Below are 19,287 nucleotides of genomic sequence, written 5' to 3' on the forward strand. Positions count from 1 at the left end.
TAGTCATAGCAAATATTACCAGAGAAGAACATACACCCGGAGCTGTGATCAGTCATACGACCAGAGAACTAATATTGTCCTTGACAATTTCAACTTGTTATTGTGTAGAGTCGGATGTTTAGATGATAGATATAAAACACAGATCCTGTGGAAGGAAAAGGAGAGACAGGCATTGCCTGGGGGTCTCATAGACGCTCCATTCAAGCCCCACACCTGCCAAATACTGTACATGGCTGATAATTGCTCTAAAATAAAGCAAATATGATTGGATTACCTGTAAATTATCTGAATTTCCATATGGCTGACTCGACCCAGCCATTCAATGTATTCCCTCAGGTTGTGAAGAGAATATCTGGCTTTGCATGAGATAAAATGTCCAGGACTCTGATATAGTTATGACACTGTTAGGGGTATAGTGTATTCATCTGCCCTAGGAGATGAATAATTGGGTCCCCTCACAGTGCAGGAATAATAAACCCAGTGTTATCACAGTACAGGGATAATAATCACAGTGATGTCACAGTACAGGGATAATAAACACAGTGATGTCACAGTACAGAGATAATAAACACAGTGATGACACAGTACAGGGATAATAAACAGTGATATCACAGTACAGGGATAATAAACAGTGATATCACAGTACAGGGATAATAAACAGTGATATCACAGTACAGGGATAATAAACATGGTGATGTCACAGTACAGGGATAATACACAGTGATATCACAGTACACGGATAATACACAGTGATATCACAGTACACGGATAATACACAGTGATATCACAGTACACGGATAATACACAGTGATATCACAGTACAGGGATAATAAACACAGTGATGTCACAGTACAGGGATGATACACAGTGATATCACAGTACAGGGATAATAAACACGGTGATGTCACAGTACGGGGATAATACACAGTGAGGTCACAGTACGGGGATAATAAACACAATGTCACAGTACAGAGATCATAAACACAGTGATGTCAGAGTACAGGGATAATAAACACAGTGATGTCACAGTACAGGGATAATAATCACAGTGATGTCATAGTACAGGGATAACAATCACAGTGATGTCAGAGTACAGGGATAATAAACACAGTGATGTCACAGTACAGGGATAATAATCACAGTGATGTCATAGTACAGGGATAACAATCACAGTGATGTCAGAGTACAGGGATAATAAACACAGTGATGTCACCGTACAGAGATAATAAACACAGTGATGTCACAGTACAGGGCTAATAAACACGGTGATGTCACAGTACAGGGATAATAAACACAGTGATGTCACAGTACAGGGATAATAAACACAGTGATGTCACAGTACAGGGATAATAAACACAGTGATGTCACAGTACAGGGATAATAAACACAATGTCACAGTACAGAGATTATAAACACAGTGATGTCACAGTACAGGGATAATAAACACAGTGATGTCACAGTACAGGGATTATAAACACGGTGATGTCACAGTACAGGGATAATAAACACAATGTCACAGTACAGAGATTATAAACACAGTGATGTCACAGTACAGGGATAATAAACACAGTGATGTCACAGTACAGGGATAACAATCACAGTGATGTCACAGTACAGAGATAATAAACACAGTGATGTCACAGTACAGGGATAATTATCACTGTGATGTCACAGTACAGGGATAATAAACACAGTGATGTCACAGTACAGGGATAATTATCACTGTGATGTCACAGTACAGGGATAATAAACACAGTGATGTCACAGTACAGGGATAATCATCACAGTGATGTCACAGTACAGGATAATACACAAAGTGATGTCAGTACAGGGACAATAAACACAGTGATGTCACAGTACAGGGATAATAAACACAGTGATGTCACAGTACAGGGATAATCATCACAGTGATGTCACAGTACAGGATAATACACACAGTGATGTCAGTACAGGGACAATAAACACAGTGATGTCACAGTACAGGGATAATAAACACAGTGATGTCTCAGTACAGGGATAATACACACAGTGATGTCACAGTACAGGGATAATCATCACAGTGATATCACAGTACAGAGATATAATAAACACAGTGATGTCACAGTACAGGGATAATAATCACAGTGATGTCACAGTACAGAGATATAATAAACACAGTGATGTCACAGTACAGGGATAATAATCACAGTGATGTCACAGTACAGAGAGATAATAAACACAGTGATGTCACAGAACAGGTGGTGTGTACTAGCGGCCCACTGCATAAGGGGTTAATGTGTGGTCATTGCGCATTTTTTACCTCAAAGGCTGTGTATGGGGAGAGGGGAGTTAACTGTCTAGCCAGCCCTTAGGAACAGTTGCTGGGTGTTTGCTGTCTCTGCCCCCTGCTGGTGAGAAGCAGTTCAGTCCTGTGTAGGCTGTGTGAGAGTACTGTAGAGCTGTAGTCCTGTGAGCCTAGAGCAGCCAGCAGAGGGACAGCATATAACAGAAAGTGTAGCGTCCATACCAGGAGAGTGCTGAGTATCTGTCAGAGAAGGTAACGCATATACTTTGGGGTTATACACTTCCCCGCTATGTTAAAGAGACAGACTGGTCGTCTGTTGAAAGACTGTGGACATACAGAATAAGAGTGAGAGGGAGAGAAAGGGAAATTGCACCCCTTGGCCGAGTTGGGAAGACTGCACAAGTTGTCTGTAAAAAGGGGAATTTTATGCTGTTTGTACCCCCTATGCACACGGAAAGCCTCCTACGTGACACGTGTGTGATAAGAATCGTGCCTACATCTACCAACGTGTATTTGTGAACTGCTGAAATTTCTAGTGAAAAGGTCCAGCCGTTACCTCCGAAACCGGCCTCATCATTGCAGGCGCCAATACCTGTATTGCTGTCATATTGTCAGTAACCATGCCTTGCACTCCAAAAAAAAAAAAAAACACCTACATTAGGGGTACTCCTCCTAACAATAGGCAGGAGCCCCAAAACCACTACTCTCATCCTCCTCCTTTCCCCTCCTGGGCTCACTCCACGGAGATAATAAACACAATGATGTCGGCACAGGCATAATAAACATTCAAAAGGCAAAATGACAGGAGCCATAAGCTGAAGATGCTGCTGGTAAGGTAGAAATATCTTCATCCTCACCTTCCTTTTTAGGTCTCATGCACACAAATGTATTTTTTTTCCGCATCCGATCCGCGTTTTTTGTGGGTCAGATGCGGACCCATTCACTTTAATAGGTCCCACAAAAGATGCGGACTCCGTGTGCTGTCACCATCCGTGTGTCCGTTCCGCGACCACCGCAAAAAAATAGAACATGTCCTATTCTTGTCCATATTACGGATAAGGATAGGAATGTTCTATTATGGGCCGGATGTTCTGTTCCACAAAATGCGGAACACACGGCCGGTGTCCGGACCGCAAAAACGGCTATCCATGTGCAAGAGCCCTGTTGAATTACCTCTATATACAGAAGTCATTTGAGGTCATTGCTGATGAACAACAAGCTGGAAAAGAAGAAGTAGGGAGATGTCTCTATGTAAAGCAGTCCTTATGGCAACCACATGACCTCCGGATCCGTCACCGTTTTCTATCCAATGGAAAACCACTTGGTCATTTGATATCTTTGCAGTGGAAAATTTTACAAATGTGAATTTTTAGGAATTGGCAAAAAAAAATAAAATGGGGACAACTCCTGCCCAAATGTCCTATTAGGGTGTATGGATAAGGACATCATGGAGGGGGACTCTCTGCTTGGAGCTACGCCCTGTGAGTCAGGGTGGGATTCCGCTGTAAGCAGCGACTTATTCTGGTGGTCATGTCCATGGGGATCATTCTAGATATCTCCTGAAGTAGATGCTGCAGGAAAAATATTTGGTTGTCCATGGCTTCCAGCAAGAAAATCAGCTGGAGTCAGCTCCCATAATAAATGATGGTATGTCCGCCCCTGAGAAAATCCCTTTGATGACCCTCAGATATTTTTGCGATGTTAACAAAAATCAGTAGTTTATTCTGCACAGACTGTGAAGTTATGCTGGCAGATGAAGTTGCATGACACATGGTGTGCATTCGATGGAGACCCCCACCCTAGAGGTTTATAGGAAGTTTCTGATACTGGTAACCCCTGTTAGTAGAGGAAGGAGATAAAACTGTAAAGTGCTGCTGCTTGTCTGGAGGACCCAGTACCCCAATGAGACTTCCTGTGACCAATAGCAGCCCTTTAGGGCTAGGGCTTCACCTAGACTTTATGTAGTGCTGCAAAACGGATTGTAAAGGGGTTGTCCAACCCCTCAAAAAAGTCACTTACCTATTCACCACTGTCCTTGGTCCTTCCGCTCCCTGGCAGACTGGAAGCGTGGTGTTTCATCCACGGTAACACAATCACTGGCCTCAATGGTGACATGTTCCCAAGCAAACAGGGGCGGTTTGACCATAGACTTTACAGGGAAATTTCCTGATGGGCCAATGCCCAGGGGGTCACTCAAGCCCGCTTGATGGCCGCGGGCCAGGTAAATAATGATCTGATGCTCAATGGCCACTGGTGCCCTTCTGAACTGTATTACCGTCCTCATGATGGTGATACAGTTAAATACTGTAGTTGGGATGGAAGTATTTTGTGCTGCCGTGTAGTATTTGGTTCTGCTGGGGCTGTATTTTGTGCTGCACTATAGTATTGCAGGCCCCGCCTACTTCTCTTGTCCCTGCCTACTTGTTTTGTCCTGTCTTCTGTTAATTTGTACATGCCTACAAAATGGGGCCTGTGACACAGTGACAGGTTTGGTCTGAGAAAACAGGTATTTTCCTCCCAGCATTTTCCTCCGATTTTAAGTGCCGGTCCGGGTTTTGGCAGCACCTGGCCGTCCTGAAATAGGCAGCTGGGCTCAGAAGCCATGTCTCTGTGTTAGGATCTGGGAGCTTTGTGTCTGGATGAAGGCTTTCTACCTGTTTGGCATGAAAACAGGTTGGTGCTGCTATGGTCAAGGACTCTTTGAGGCAGAATTGCCGCATGGTGTGAATTACCACCAACACCGCAAGGTGACTTTTCGCTTGATTATGACTGCTTGTTTTGTCACTTGCCTAAAGTGTGAATAAAACACTGAACTGTTTGATCCAAAGAACTTGTGGTTACCTCTATACTGCGTCCGCTAATCCTGTCTACCAGAGCGAAACCCCACAATTGGTGGAGGATGCGGGCATGAGCAGTGAGGCTGGCGTGAACGCCGATATTTTTGGTTTCTGCATTTTTCAGGCACGGTTGTATGTCGTACATTAAACCAGCTGTATTACAACCAGCGCCCCTCGACAAAATGGAGGCTGTTGTGAAGGCCCTCATGAAGGCTAATCTTCAGCAGCGAGAGACAAACCTGCAGCAACGCGAGGCTAATAAGGAGCAGCAGGAGATTAACCAGTTGCTTCTACAACACATGATGGCTTTGCAGACAGCAGGAGCAACCCCGAGCGTCCTCGATGCCCGGAAAGCAGTCCGTGCTGCGATTCCTAAGATGACCCCCGCAGACGACATCGAAACCTACCTGGTGATGTACGAGAAAGTGGCCATCAGGGAAAATCTACCCCAGCTCCGTTCCTGGCATCCGATTCCCAGTGGGTGTATTTCGACCCTCCGGACGATCAAGCGGACGACTACCAGAAAGTCAAGGGTGAGATTCTGGCAAGACTGGGGGTGAATGTGTTGGTCCAGGCCCACCGGGCTATGGTCAAGGACTCTTTGATGCAGAATTGCCGCATGGTGTGAATTTCCACCAACACCGCAAGGTGACTTTTTGTTTGATTATGACTGCTTGTTTTGTCACTTGCCTAAAGTGTGAAAAAAACACTGAACTGTTTTGATCCAAAGAACTTGTGGTTGCCTCTATAGTGCATCCGCTAATCCTGTCTACCAGAGCGAAACCCCACAGGCCACTTTTAGTTTTTTTCCAGGGCCTCTTTAAATTCCCATTTTGCCTAACGGTACGTCCTTCCCTCTGTTGGAACTGCGTATTCTTGTCCGCAAAATGGTCAAGAATAGGACATGTTCTATTTTATTTGCTGGGCAGTGGAACAGACACATAGAGTGATGGCCACAATTTTCACAGTTCCATTGAAATTAATGGGTCCACAGCCAATCCCAAAAAATTGTGTATTGTACGTGGACCAAAACCACGGTCGTGTGCATGAGCCCTAAACAGCTTGGAAATAGCTGCAGAGTAATCTTAGGCTAGGTCTAAACGACGACATTTGTCGCACTAATGTCGCGCGACAATTTTTATAATGACAGTCTATGGTGTCGCACTGCAACATGCTGCGACTGCGATGCAACAGTCGCAGAAAATCCATCGAGTTGGATTTTTCTGCGACTGTTGCGTCGCAGTCGCAGCATGTTGCAGTGCGACACCATGGACTGCCATTATAAAAATTGGCGCGCGACATTAGTGCAACAAAATGTTGCGCGACAAATGTTGCGCCCTACACGACAAATGTCGTCGTGTAGACCTAGCCTTATTCAGATGGTAGATATGTGTGATATATATACAATTCTAGGACTGTTTGATAATCCAGGAATTTCTGGCTCCTATCACATCTACATAGTAGAAGTTTACAACTGTCCTTTTTAAAGAGTCCCAGAAGCCTAGAGAAGCAATAAGAGGCAGGTCTGTCACACAATAGGGAGGGGAGAGTTTCCATAGTGTTCTCCACCAACAAAAGAGTCCGTCTGCTAGCTCATGTAATGTTCTCCTCACGTCTGCCTGGAAATACCACAATGCTTCTCTACGACCACAGGATAAGGTAAGAAATTCTTTTATCTTCTGTCAGAGTCTAAGGCCCTTTTCACACAAGCGAGTTTTCTGCACCTGCACTGAATCCTGACCCATTAATTTCAATGGGTCTGTGCACATGAGCATTGTTTGTCATGGATTATTTCTGCGTTGCGTGATAATCGCAGCATGTTCTATATTCTGTGTTTTTCACACAGCCCTGGCCCCATAGAAGTGAATAGGACTTCAGCAAAAAACAGATTGCATCTGGATAAATGCGTTTTTCACTGATGGTTGCTAGGAGATGTAGTTTGTAAGTCTTCAGTTTGTTTATGCACGTTAAAAACGCATCAAAACTGATCGCACGCGCAAGGAAAAACTGAAACACTGAATGCAGTTGCAGACAAAACTGACGGAACTTCGCTGAACACATCCTGAGAGAATCCGTAATGCTCGTGTGAAAGGGGCCTACGCCTGGTAGGTGAGATACCATCTCAGTGACCCACATAGCCATACTATTGCATGAATCGTCCATAGCCCACCATTCAAAAAGAATGCATGCTGTGATATCCTTTTTTTGTTTGTGGTGGTGAACTGTACGTGTAGCAGATTACGTAGGTTTACTACCATACTCCTGTGGAGAGCGTATACGTTCAGTACTTGGTACAAACCCTTTAGGCCTCTTTCACACCGGCGTTGTGGGAAAATGTGCGGGTGCGTTGCGGGAACACCCGCGATTTTTCAGCGCGAGTGCAAAACATTGTAATGTGTTTTGCTGTTGCGTGAGAAAAATCGCGCATGTTTGGTACCCAAACCCGAACTTCTTCACAGAAGAAGGCTTGGGATCGGTGTTCTGTAGATTGTATTATTTTCCCTTATAACATGGTTATAAGGGAAAATAATAGCAGTCTGAATACAGAATGCATAGTAAAACAGCGCTGGCGGGGTTAAAAATAAATACTATTTTTTTTAACTCACCTTAGTCCACTTGATCGCGTAGCCCGGCATCTCCTTCTGTCTCCTTTGTTGAACAGGACCTGTGGTGAGCATTAATTACAGGAACAGGACCTTTGATGACGTCACTCCGGTCATGACATGATCCATCACCATGGTAAAAGATCATGTGACGTACCATGTGATGACCGGAGTGACGTCATCAAAGGTCCTGTTCCTGTAATTAATGCTCACCACAGGTCCTGTTCAACAAAGGAGACAGAAGGAGATGCCGGGCTACGCGATCAAGTGGACTAAGGTGAGTTAAATTATTATTATTATTTTTTAACCCCTCCAGCACTGTTTTACTATGCATTCTGTATTCAGAATGCTATTATTTTCCCTTATAACCATGTTATAAGGGAAAATAATAATGATCGGGTCTCCATCCCGATCGTCTCCTAGCAACCGTGCGTGAAAATCGCACCGCATCTGCACTTGCTTGCGGATGCTTGCGATTTTCATGCAACCCCATTCACTTCTATGGGGCCTGCGTTGCGTGAAAAACGCAGAATATAGAGCATGCTGCGATTTTCACTCAACGCACAAGTGATGCGTGAAAATCACCGCTCATGTGCACAGCCCCATAGAAATGAATGGGTCGGTATTCAGTGCGGGTGCAATGCGTTCACCTCACGCATCGCATCCGCGCGGAATACTCGCCCGTGTGAAAGGGACCTTAAAGTAGTTTTCCAAGCCTCTGGTTTTGACAAGCAATGCTTACTAGGCTATCAGTATCAGATATGTCGAGGTCTGACACCTCACCGATCAGCTGAAGGGGAAGCAATGCTTCCTCATTATTGTTTACCAGGCAAAAAATGTTGGGGAGAGCCCCCTCCTCAGTATCAGTTAATTGCATGGATAAATCAGACCACAATTAATTATTACATTCATCTGCTAGATCGCCAAAGCAATTTTTAAAAATAGGAATAATTTTTATAAATGCGTAGATTTTACTGTTATGGCGCCCCACGGTGTTCTTTTGATTTCTTCTCAGATTGTTCACCTAATTTTTCCAGTGCTGGTGGTTACACATGCTCAATAGCTCAGTCTCATTGCCCAGATCCTTTTCCTGTTATTATACAGGCCAGACATTAATAATCAGTGGTAAAAGCAGCTTCTGCTCTCCAGCAGTGGTTTTGAGAAGGAATCAGAAGAACACTGGGGGGCACCATAGCAAATATGTAACAGAAGAGGGTGGCATAATAAAATATGTATCAGAAGAGGGCACCATAATAAGTATGTAAGGGCAGGGGGTGCCATAACAAGTATGTAACTGCAAGGAGCGCCATAACAAGTATGTAACTGCAAGGAGCGCCATAACAAGTATGTAACTGCAAGGAGCGCCATAACAAGTATGTAACTGCAAGGAGCGCCATAACAAGTATGTAACTGCAAGGAGCGCCATAACAAGTATGTAACTGCAAGGAGCGCCATAACAAGTATGTAACTGCAAGGAGCGCCATAACAAGTATGTAACTGCAAGGAGCGCCATAACAAGTATGGAACTGCAAGGAGCGCCATAACAAGTATGGAACTGCAAGGAGCGCCATAACAAGTATGGAACTGCAAGGAGCGCCATAACAAGTATGGAACTGCAAGGAGCGCCATAACAAGTATGTAACTGCAAGGAGCGCCATAACAAGTATGTAACTGCAAGGAGCGCCATAACAAGTATGGAACTGCAAGGAGCGCCATAGCAAGTATGTAACTGCAAGGAGCGCCATAACAAGTATGTAACTGCAAGGAGCGCCATAACAAGTATGTAACTGCAAGGAGCGCCATAGCAAGTATGTAACTGCAAGGAGCGCCATAGCAAGTATGTAACTGCAAGGAGCGCCATAACAAGTATGTAACTGCAAGGAGCGCCATAACAAGTATGTAACTGCAAGGAGCGCCATAGCAAGTATGTAACTGCAAGGAGCGCCATAACAAGTATGTAACTGCAAGGAGCGCCATAGCAAGTATGTAACTGCAAGGAGCGCCATAGCAAGTATGTAACTGCAAGGAGCGCCATAACAAGTATGGAACTGCAAGGAGCGCCATAACAAGTATGTAACTGCAAGGAGCGCCATAGCAAGTATGTAACTGCAAGGAGCGCCATAACAAGTATGTAACTGCAAGGAGCGCCATAGCAAGTATGTAACTGCAAGGAGCGCCATAAAAAGTGTGTAACAGTAATAACTAAATGCAAGCTTTTTTTTTTTAATGATTTCAATTGAGAAATTATGTTATGAATAATCTAACATACAAACATAATATTTAATCATTGGACAGGACTCAACAACAATCTAGCCTCACTGTTCCTCAATGTCTCCTTGTGGAGAAAGCATGGTATGGCATGCTGTATTAGAACCCTTAAATAAGTTTGACCACCAAGTTTGTCTTCTAAATTGTAGGCACATAAAGCATTAGATCTACTGGAAAGAGAATAAAGCTCTGATCCTTAAAGGGAGCCTGTCACCAAAGAAATTTACTCATAAAGCAGGCACAATGCCTTGTAGGGCTAGTGCAGAGGCGAGGATGGGAGGAGTGGTAGTGGCTGTAATGTTAGTGGTACTCACAATTCATGGTGGCAGTCCTCACCCTGGCTCTCCCTTGGCTTTGAAGTGAATAACGGCCGCACTCTTTCTTCCCCCGGTACATGCCCTGGACTTGAGACTCCTGCCTGCTTTTAGGTGGAGTGCCCTTGAGGGTGAATGGTTATCAGGGTGCAAGGCAGGAGGGTAGATGTAGTGGCTAATGAATAACAGAAGCGATGACCCGGCCCAGTTTAGTGATAAAAAAAGAACAGTCCTTTAACTGCTGATGATGAGGATACCTCCCAACTGTTAAAAATCGCAAAGAGGGACAATATAATGCCGGAACGCATGGCAGCAATTTTTTTCATACTAGGCCACACCTCTGACTCCGCCCAAAGCATAATTACTGATTGTCACAACTGCAGCAGCTGGGGATCGGTTAGGCGAGTGTAAGTTGCTTTATTTTTTTACAGCATATGGAGCCACTGGGACAATGTTTTTTCTTGCACTTCAATATCCATTTGAATATTAGCACATAAATCATCAGATCATATATTTTAAGGTCCAAATTGCACCAAATAATTAAGTTATGGTCTAATATACAGTTAGAAACCATACAGACACTTTAGTAAGGAGCAATTTAGTAAATGTATTAATGCACATTTATGTATTAATTCCACAGGTCAAAAAGAGGGACATTTAAGGATCAAAGAGGGACAGGTTCAAAAAGAGGGACTGTCCCTCCAAAAGATGGACAGACACTTAGGAGCTATGGATGAGTGATGCAGTACAAGCATAGATCTGGCACATTTCTGAAGTATTTCACAGAGCTTCCTTTTCCCAATGGCCGTGTATAGGGTATTTTGAGGGTATTTACATCCAAATCAGGTGAACACTGTAGGAATTACAACAGTTTGCATATGTGGGACAGAATAATAATCATAAATCAAACTTTCACTTTTTAATACTTGGTTGCAAATCCTTTGCAGTCAATTACAGCCTGAAGTCTGGAACGCATAGACATCACCAGACGCTGGGTTTCATCCCTGGTGATGCTCTGCCAGGCCTCTACTGGAACTGTCTTCAGTTCCTGCTTGTTCTTGGGGCATTTTCCCTTCAGTTTTGTCTTCAGAAAGTGAAATGCATGCTCAATCGGATTCCGGTCAGGTGATTGACTTTGCCATTGCAGAACATTCCACTTCTTTCCCTTAAAAAACTCTTTGGTTGCTTTTGCAGTATGCTTTGGGTCATTGTCCATCTGCACTGTGAAGCGCCGTCCAATGAGTTCTGAAGCATTTGGCTGAATATGAGCAGATAATATTTCCCGAAACACTTCAGAATTCATCCTGCTGCTTTTGTCAGCAGTCACATCATCAATAAATACAAGAGAACCAGTTCCATTGGCAGCCATACATGCCCACGCCATGACACTACCACCATAATGCTTCACTGATGAGGTGGTATGCTTAGGATCATGATCAGTTCCTTTCCTTCTCCATACTCTTCTCTTCCCATCACTCTGGTACAAGTTGATCTTGGTCTCATCTGTCCATAGGATGTTGTTCCAGAACTGTGAAGGCTTTTTTAGATGTTGTTTGGCAAACTCTAATCTGGCCTTCCTGTTTTTGAGGCTCACCAATGGTTTACATTTTGTGGTGAACCCTCTGTATTCACTCTGGTGAAGTCTTCTCTTGATTGTTGACTTTGACACACATACACCTACCTCCTGGAGAGTGTTCTTGATCTGGCCAACTGTTGTGAAGGGTGTTTTCTTCACCAGGGAAAGAATTCTCCGGTCATCCACCACAGTTGTTTTCCGTGGTCTTCCGGGTCTTTTGGTGTTGCTGAGCTCACTGGTGCGTTCCTTCTTTTTAAGAATGTTCCAAACAGTTGTTTTGGCTACGCCTAATGTTTTTGCTATCTCTCTGATGGGTTTGTTGTGTTTTTTCAGCCTAATGATGGCTTGCTTCACTGATAGTGACAGCTCTTTGGATCTCATCTTGAGAGTTAACAGCAACAGATTCCAAATGCAAATAGCAAACTTGAAATGAACTCTTAACCTTTTTATCTGCTCATTGTAATTGGGATAATGAGGGAATAACACACACCTGGCCATGGAACAGCTGAGAAGCCAATTGTCCCATTACTTTTCGTCCCTTAACAAGTAGGAGGCACATATGCAAACTGTTGTAATTCCTACGCCGTTCACCTGATTTGGATTTAAATACCCTCAAATTAAAGCTGACAGTCTGCAGTTAAAGCACATCTTGTTCGTTTCATTTCAAATAAAATGTGGTGGTGTACAGAGCCAAAAATGTTAGAATTGTGTTGATGTCCCAATATTTATGGACCTGACTGTATTTGTAAAGCAGGACAAATCCCTGTTGATCTACATAACAGTTTCTCTACTGATACCTAGTAATGTGCAGACTTATCTTTATAAAGTAGTGTTTTTTCTTATTACAATTTTTTCTCTTTACAACCAGAAATTCACAGGATGACTGACATTACTGAACTCCACCAAGCAGCAGCTCTCGGGGATTATGATTTGGTCTCTGAGATAATGAAAAAAGGTCTCCATGACCCAAATCATAAAGATATTGACTGGAACGACAGGACCGCTCTGCACTGGGCAGCAGCCAAAGGTATACTCAGTGCTAAATTGTGCAGCAGCCCCTCCACCACTTAAAGGGGTTGTCCGGCTATATATATTAATGACCTATCGTCAGGATAGGTCATCAGTATCAGATGGGCGGGGGTCCGAAACCCGCCCCCCCTGCTGATCAGCTGTTTGACGAGGAGGTGGTACTCCATGTGAGCACTACTTTCTCATCATTAAACTACACGTTGTCGCCTGTGGAACGGTGACGTAGTGTAATTACAAGTACTTGCGCCATTCACTTCAATGGAGCCAGTACTTATATTACACTGCACTTCCGAGACAACATGAGGCATAATGACCAGGAAGCAGCGCTCGCATGGAGCTCAGCTCCTCTTTAAACAACGTATTGCCGAGTGTGCCAGGTGTCGCACGCCTGCTGATTGGACATCGATGACTTATACTGACAAAAGGTCATCAATATATATGGCTGGACAACCCTTTTAAGCCGCTTTTACCCAGACAGTGTTTGGTCAGTGATTTCCATCAGATGTGAAGAGACGGGTCGGCACCCCAGATAGGTTTGTCGGTGCTCAGTTGTAGGAATAATCCGTCACTAGTTAAAGGGGTTCTCTAGGAATTAAGAAAATGAAAATACCTAAATATTACTTCATTATAAATATATTCTCAAATACCTTACATTAGTTATAATGGCTTGTTTTGTCTGGGGAGCAATTATTAGGAAAAGCAAAATGGCCGCTGTCCTATTAGTACACACAAAACCTGTCCTAATCACACAAAAGTACAAGTTACTTCACAACACTGAGTTAAAGAGCTGCCTCATCCTCTTCTCTACTTGTTAGGGATTATGATCCTGAATACAGTTTAATATGGTCATCAGCTGAATCTCTGTAGAAATGGAGTTCATGAGCAGATGTGGCTAATAAGCAGCAGCACTTGTATGCAGTCTCCATTACCACAGTCTGTCCTGTCTAATTTGTACTTCATGTCCTGTCCTCTTTGTACTTCATGTCTCCTCATGGACTCCATTCCTACAGAGATTCAGCTGAAGATCTTTTTATCTGTATTCAGGATCATAATCCCTGACAAGTAGGAGAGGAGGATGAGGCAGCTCTTTACCTCAATGTTATGAAGTAACTTGTCCTGTCGTGTGATTAGGAGAGGCTTTGTGTGCACTAATATAACAGCGGCCATTTTGTTTCTCCCAATCATTGCTCCTCAGACAAAACAAGTTATAACTAAGGAAAGGTATTTGGGAATATATATATAATAAAGTAATATTTACGTATTTTCATTTTCTTAATTCCCGGATAACCCCTTTAAATCAAAACACCACGGCACTCTCATATATGCAAACAGTGTTTCTTGTCTTTATTAAAGGTGCTCCAAAATATACACGATAATAGCCGACACTATGGTTTCGGTCCCATTTCATGGACTTTGTTCACGGCCTGTAATATATACAAATGAGACCAATGTACAAACGAATGCAAGAATCAATGAACATCTACAAAAATATACAGAAATAAATCAATGACCAGTTCTAGACGCAGTGACAAGTGATTCCTCAATCATTGATTTATTTCTGTATATTTTTGTAGATGTTCATTGATTCTTGCATTTGTTTTTACATTGGTTTTATTTTTATATAATACAGGCCGTGAACAAAATCCATGAAATGGATCGGCTATTATCGTATATATATTTTGGAGCACCTTTAATAAAGACAAAAAAACAACTTTCTGCATATATGAGAGTGCCGTGGCGTAGTGATTTCCATCAGTGATTGGGAGCCAAAAGCAGGAATAAGCATCTTGGTGATCCCATCTACCAACAGATAATTAAAACATAACTTTTAATGGTAATAAAAAAAAAACTATCTCAAAATGTGATATTCCCAGCACACAAACAAATACTGTCATCGAGGCGCACAAGATATATGAGGTCAGTCAGACTAGAAAAAATAAAAGTGGATGCACTCAAGGCAATGCTCGATCAATACAGGTGCCATCCATTCTCCTTCGCCCAAAAGAACCTGTACATCAGCCACATATTGGGAGGATAAAAAAAAAAGAAACCTTCTTGACGGCATTTTAAGGTGGGCACAGGGGTTCTCTGAGTACTTATGAGTACTAGTGGTGGATAACAATTCTGTGCAGTCTAGTTCGCTAACGGTGTTTGTTGGCGTCCACACTTGTGATATGGGCGGTGATTCGCTTCCCATCAGCGCCCACCCGGGTGATGTCAATATAGGCCCATCTCACTGCACGGAAGGAGGCAGGCAGGAGAGCGGGAGCGGAGTCGTGGTTGGCAAGATACCAAAGGCACACCCCATGTGCGCCCTTATATTCTGGTTACTAAGACCTTATCGGCAGATAACCAATCCTTATTCTGAACTATAAACTATTAAAAAGTCTGTAAATCCGAGATGATTAGAAATGGTGCCTACACAGAGATGAGGTATAAGGGAAAGATTTGATCCTTTTCTTTGTTTTTGACCCGCACCTGGTTTCGGCACAAAATCACTGACCAAAAACTGACTGTGTGAAGGTGGCCTTGATGTGCTGTTACCCTCTCAGAGATGTTTGGTGTTGGCAGACTGGCAGGACATGCTGGGAATTGTAAACCATTGCCCTATACCTACACCGTTGGGAGTCATCATACCTGGGTGCAGAGAGTTTACTGTCCCTGTAATTGGATGTTGTAATTCTCTCTATATCTGCATGCTGATTTCATCTGTAATGGTGTGTGATAAATAAGGAGCGTCTGGAGTTACTTAATGTCAGGTAATTACATCAGATAGGAGGCTTTAAATAAAGAAGGAAAGAAAAGTATCTAAGATGTTGGGACATATAGGACTGTGTGGTGATCTGTCGGCTCTCATATGCATTGCATAACTGCCTAAAATATTGATCTTGGCTGGTGATGGTGACATAGACAATAGTCTGTGGTGCAATCTGCCAGAGATATTGCCACATTGATGGATGATTTGCTGGAGAGTCATGAGGGTGTCTGCTCTTGTAGGGAGGGCCCTCTGCTGTCCCCTCCCCTGATGTTCACTTGTACAATAGGAAATGAAAACCAGTATTCCGGTGTTCATCAATAAGGAGCCCTCTGTGACATCACAAAGGTAACCCCAGTGATGTCATCAGCTTTATAATCAAGTCTTCCATGGATATCAGTAAATGGTCAGGGCAGGTGTAACTGTTCGGAGCGAATTTCGGTCTACATAATGTATATTTATATAGGTTACAGTATGGCTTCAAGTTATAAAAACATTTTTGTTGAGGGAAGAAAAGGTGAAAAAATATATAACTGAATACATAAAAAAATCTGGCATTATGGCTAGTACTGTTGTGGGGGAGATTGTGTCTGCACTGTTATGAGGGCACTATGAATGTAATTACTAGGGTCATTGTGACTGACAATGTGATGGAGACACTCTGGCTGTCATTATTGTGAGTGCTTTTTGGCTGGCCATGTTAAGGGTCATTGTGACTGACAACGTTATGGTTGTAATTACTAGGGGTGATCTTTGGCTGGCCATGTTAAGGCTAGTTTCATATCTCTGGCAGCAATTCCGGCAGAGAACAATCTGCTGGAATTCTCCGGATCCGGCCCTTCATTAACTATAATGAGATCCGGCTGCTATCCGGCAAAAATGCCGAAAATTTGCCGGACACAAACCGCTGAAGCTACAGTGTCTGTCCAGTCGATTCCCGGTATTCTCTGCCGGAACTGTAAAACTAGCCTAAGGGCCACTGTGGCTGACAATGTTATGGAGACACTACGGTTGTAATTACTAGGGGTGTTCTTTTGCTGGTCATGTTAAGGGTAATTGTGGCTAACAATGTTATGGTGGCACTACTGTAGCCAGGGGTTCTGTTACTGTTATGTTATGGGGCACTGTTGCTGGCACTATTATGGGGATACTGTTGCAATCATTGTTATAAAGCGGCACTGTTATGGAACCACTGTGGCTGGCACTGTTTTTAGAGTACTTTGACCTATGAAGGAACTGTGGCTCCCGATATTATGGCAGGAAATGTTTTGGGGGCAATGTTATGGGGCTCTCTGGTCATTATATCTAAACTGAGTAGAAATGACAGGAGTGTGTTATCAGGGAATTTGAAGCCCGAGCTTATACATGAAGCCTGCTGTATGCTCCCCTCTTCTACTTTCTCCTAATCTGAGAATCAGACATTCACTAAAATCATCCCGTTCTTGTCCCCGGCAGGGCAATCAGACACAGTGAAACTGTTGGTGGATTATGGGGCCCGGCCCTGCCTGAGGACGGACACCGGCTGGACACCAGCACATTTTGCTGCAGAGTCAGGAAAGCTCAGCGTCCTGCGCACCCTCCACTCTTTACATGCTCCTATTGATGCTGCGGACATTCATGGAGACTCCCCCAGAAGAATCGCAGAGATTTACGGCCATAAAGACTGCGTCAAGTTTCTGGAGACGTAAGTTTCAACCTGATCTATGATCTATGCCGGCACCAGATCCATACCTGCTAGAGCAGACAGATAACGTATTAAACGATTTAAGAAATATACAAATCTATTAATATATAGGTAAGGCCCCATTCACACAGTCTGATTTTCAGTCCACATCCGATCTGCATTTTTTTACGGATCTATTAATTTAAATGGGGCCGCAAAAAATGCAGACAGCTAACCATGTGCTGTCCGCACCCATACCGCAGCCCTGCAAAAAAGATAGATTATGTCCTGTTCTTGTCTGTTTTGCGGACATGAATGGGCATTTTTACAATAGTGCAGGACAGGAAAGAGCGGGAAACATCAGTATTCGTTTTTTGCAAATCTGCGGTTTGCGGATATGGTCGTCTGTATGAGACCTTATCCTGCAGACTCATGATTAAAGGGGAGAACACATAGAGGACTAGGCATGTTTCCTGGAGGCCATAAATCTTGATGCCCCTTGTATCACCCAGATGCTGGGGCCTACAATAACCTTCTTGCCGTCGGATCAGCCCTGGCATCCACATTTATTTTGTTCAGGGGGTAATAAAGGACCATTTCGTCAGTGTTTGAAAGAAGCCGGACATAATTTTGGGGTTTGATGAAGAGGTCTGGTTGAAGGACATAAGTTTTGAAGAAGTCCTTTAGATAATGACGCAGGGTATATAAAAATTTTGTATGGTGCACTATATGTGCTGATACCAAAATGCCCCTGATGGAAATACTCAAACACAGGGGGTAATGTAGTTATCAGCCTTGGTGTGGTACACGTCTCCCCCTCCTGGAGAAATTAAGATTTTGCAATTTTTAAGTTCATCAAATAGGTTAACTTCCCCAATGTATTTGGTCGACTACGGAGTCTAGGAGAAGGCCAGATAATCTATAAATTAACCCTATATTTTGTCTTTTATTGTATTTCCCAGGGCTGAAGTAGAATGCAGAGATTACCGTTTGGCCGCAGCACTGGAGGGTAACCCCTTGGATGAGTTGGATGAAGACTGGGAGGCCAAAAAGTCAGAGTTTCTAAAATCCCAACTCAGTGTTAAAACTAAGCACACCAGGACTAAGCTCGAAAAACTTTCTCCAAGGCCGAGGTTTATCCAGCAATGTTGTCAGGCACACACAAGAAAGTCATTGCATCCGTCATATATGTGCGAGCAAAATAAACCCTCAAAGCATTGAAAAAATGTACTATTTCTACTTCAGAGACGTAGGAACTAGAACACTGATACGTGCTATTCCACTCTTCTCCACCAGGTGGAGATATCAACACATATGTTGTGTCTCAGTACTGATTGCAGATCTTTACACAACCAGAATTAGATGTACAGTTGTGTTCAAAATTATTCAACCCCCACTGAAATTGAGTGTTTTGGCCAGTTTGACATTGATTTTGATCATTTCAGTCATCTTGTTTACAATTAAATCAAAGAGGCACTTGTAAGTCAGACAAATATAACATAACATTTATAATGAAATAACCACAAATGTCTTTTCTGTGCTCACATCATTATCAGTTTTATTCAACCCCCAAGTGACATTCAATCTTAGTACTTAGTACAACATCCTTTTCCAGTTATAACAGCTTTTAAACGTGAAGCATAGCTTGACACAAGTGCCTTGCAGCGATCTACGGGTATCTTCGCCCATTCTTCATGGGCAAAAGCCTCCAGTTCAGTCACAGTCTTAGGCTTGCGCGCTGCAACTGCCTTTAATCTGCAACCATGCTCTAGTGGACTTGGAGGTATGCTTGGGATCATTGTCCTGTTGAAAGGTCCAACGTCTCCCAAGCCTCAGGTTTGTGACGGACTGCATCACATTTTCATCCAATATCTCCTGGTACTGAAGAGAATTCATGGTACCTTGCACACGCTGAAGCTTCCCTGTACCTGTAGAAGCAAAACAGCCCCAAAGCATGA

The 19,287-nt window shown here is 43.3% G+C and overlaps 1 protein-coding gene across 1 annotated transcript; it reads left to right on the forward strand.

The window, feature by feature from the left end:
• Positions 1 to 6,708: 6,708 nt before the first annotated feature.
• ANKRD66 (ankyrin repeat domain 66) lies at positions 6,709 to 18,690 on the forward strand. The gene is made up of 4 exons (XM_040430966.1): positions 6,709 to 6,780; positions 12,751 to 12,909; positions 17,122 to 17,350; positions 18,292 to 18,690. The coding sequence occupies exons 2-4, from the start codon at positions 12,762 to 12,764 to the stop codon at positions 18,548 to 18,550; spliced, it is 636 nt and encodes a 211-aa protein (XP_040286900.1). The 5' UTR covers positions 6,709 to 6,780; positions 12,751 to 12,761; the 3' UTR covers positions 18,551 to 18,690.
• Positions 18,691 to 19,287: the final 597 nt, after the last annotated feature.

This window comes from Bufo bufo, chromosome 4 (genome assembly GCF_905171765.1).
Source record: "Bufo bufo chromosome 4, aBufBuf1.1, whole genome shotgun sequence".
NCBI lineage: Eukaryota > Metazoa > Chordata > Amphibia > Anura > Bufonidae > Bufo > Bufo bufo.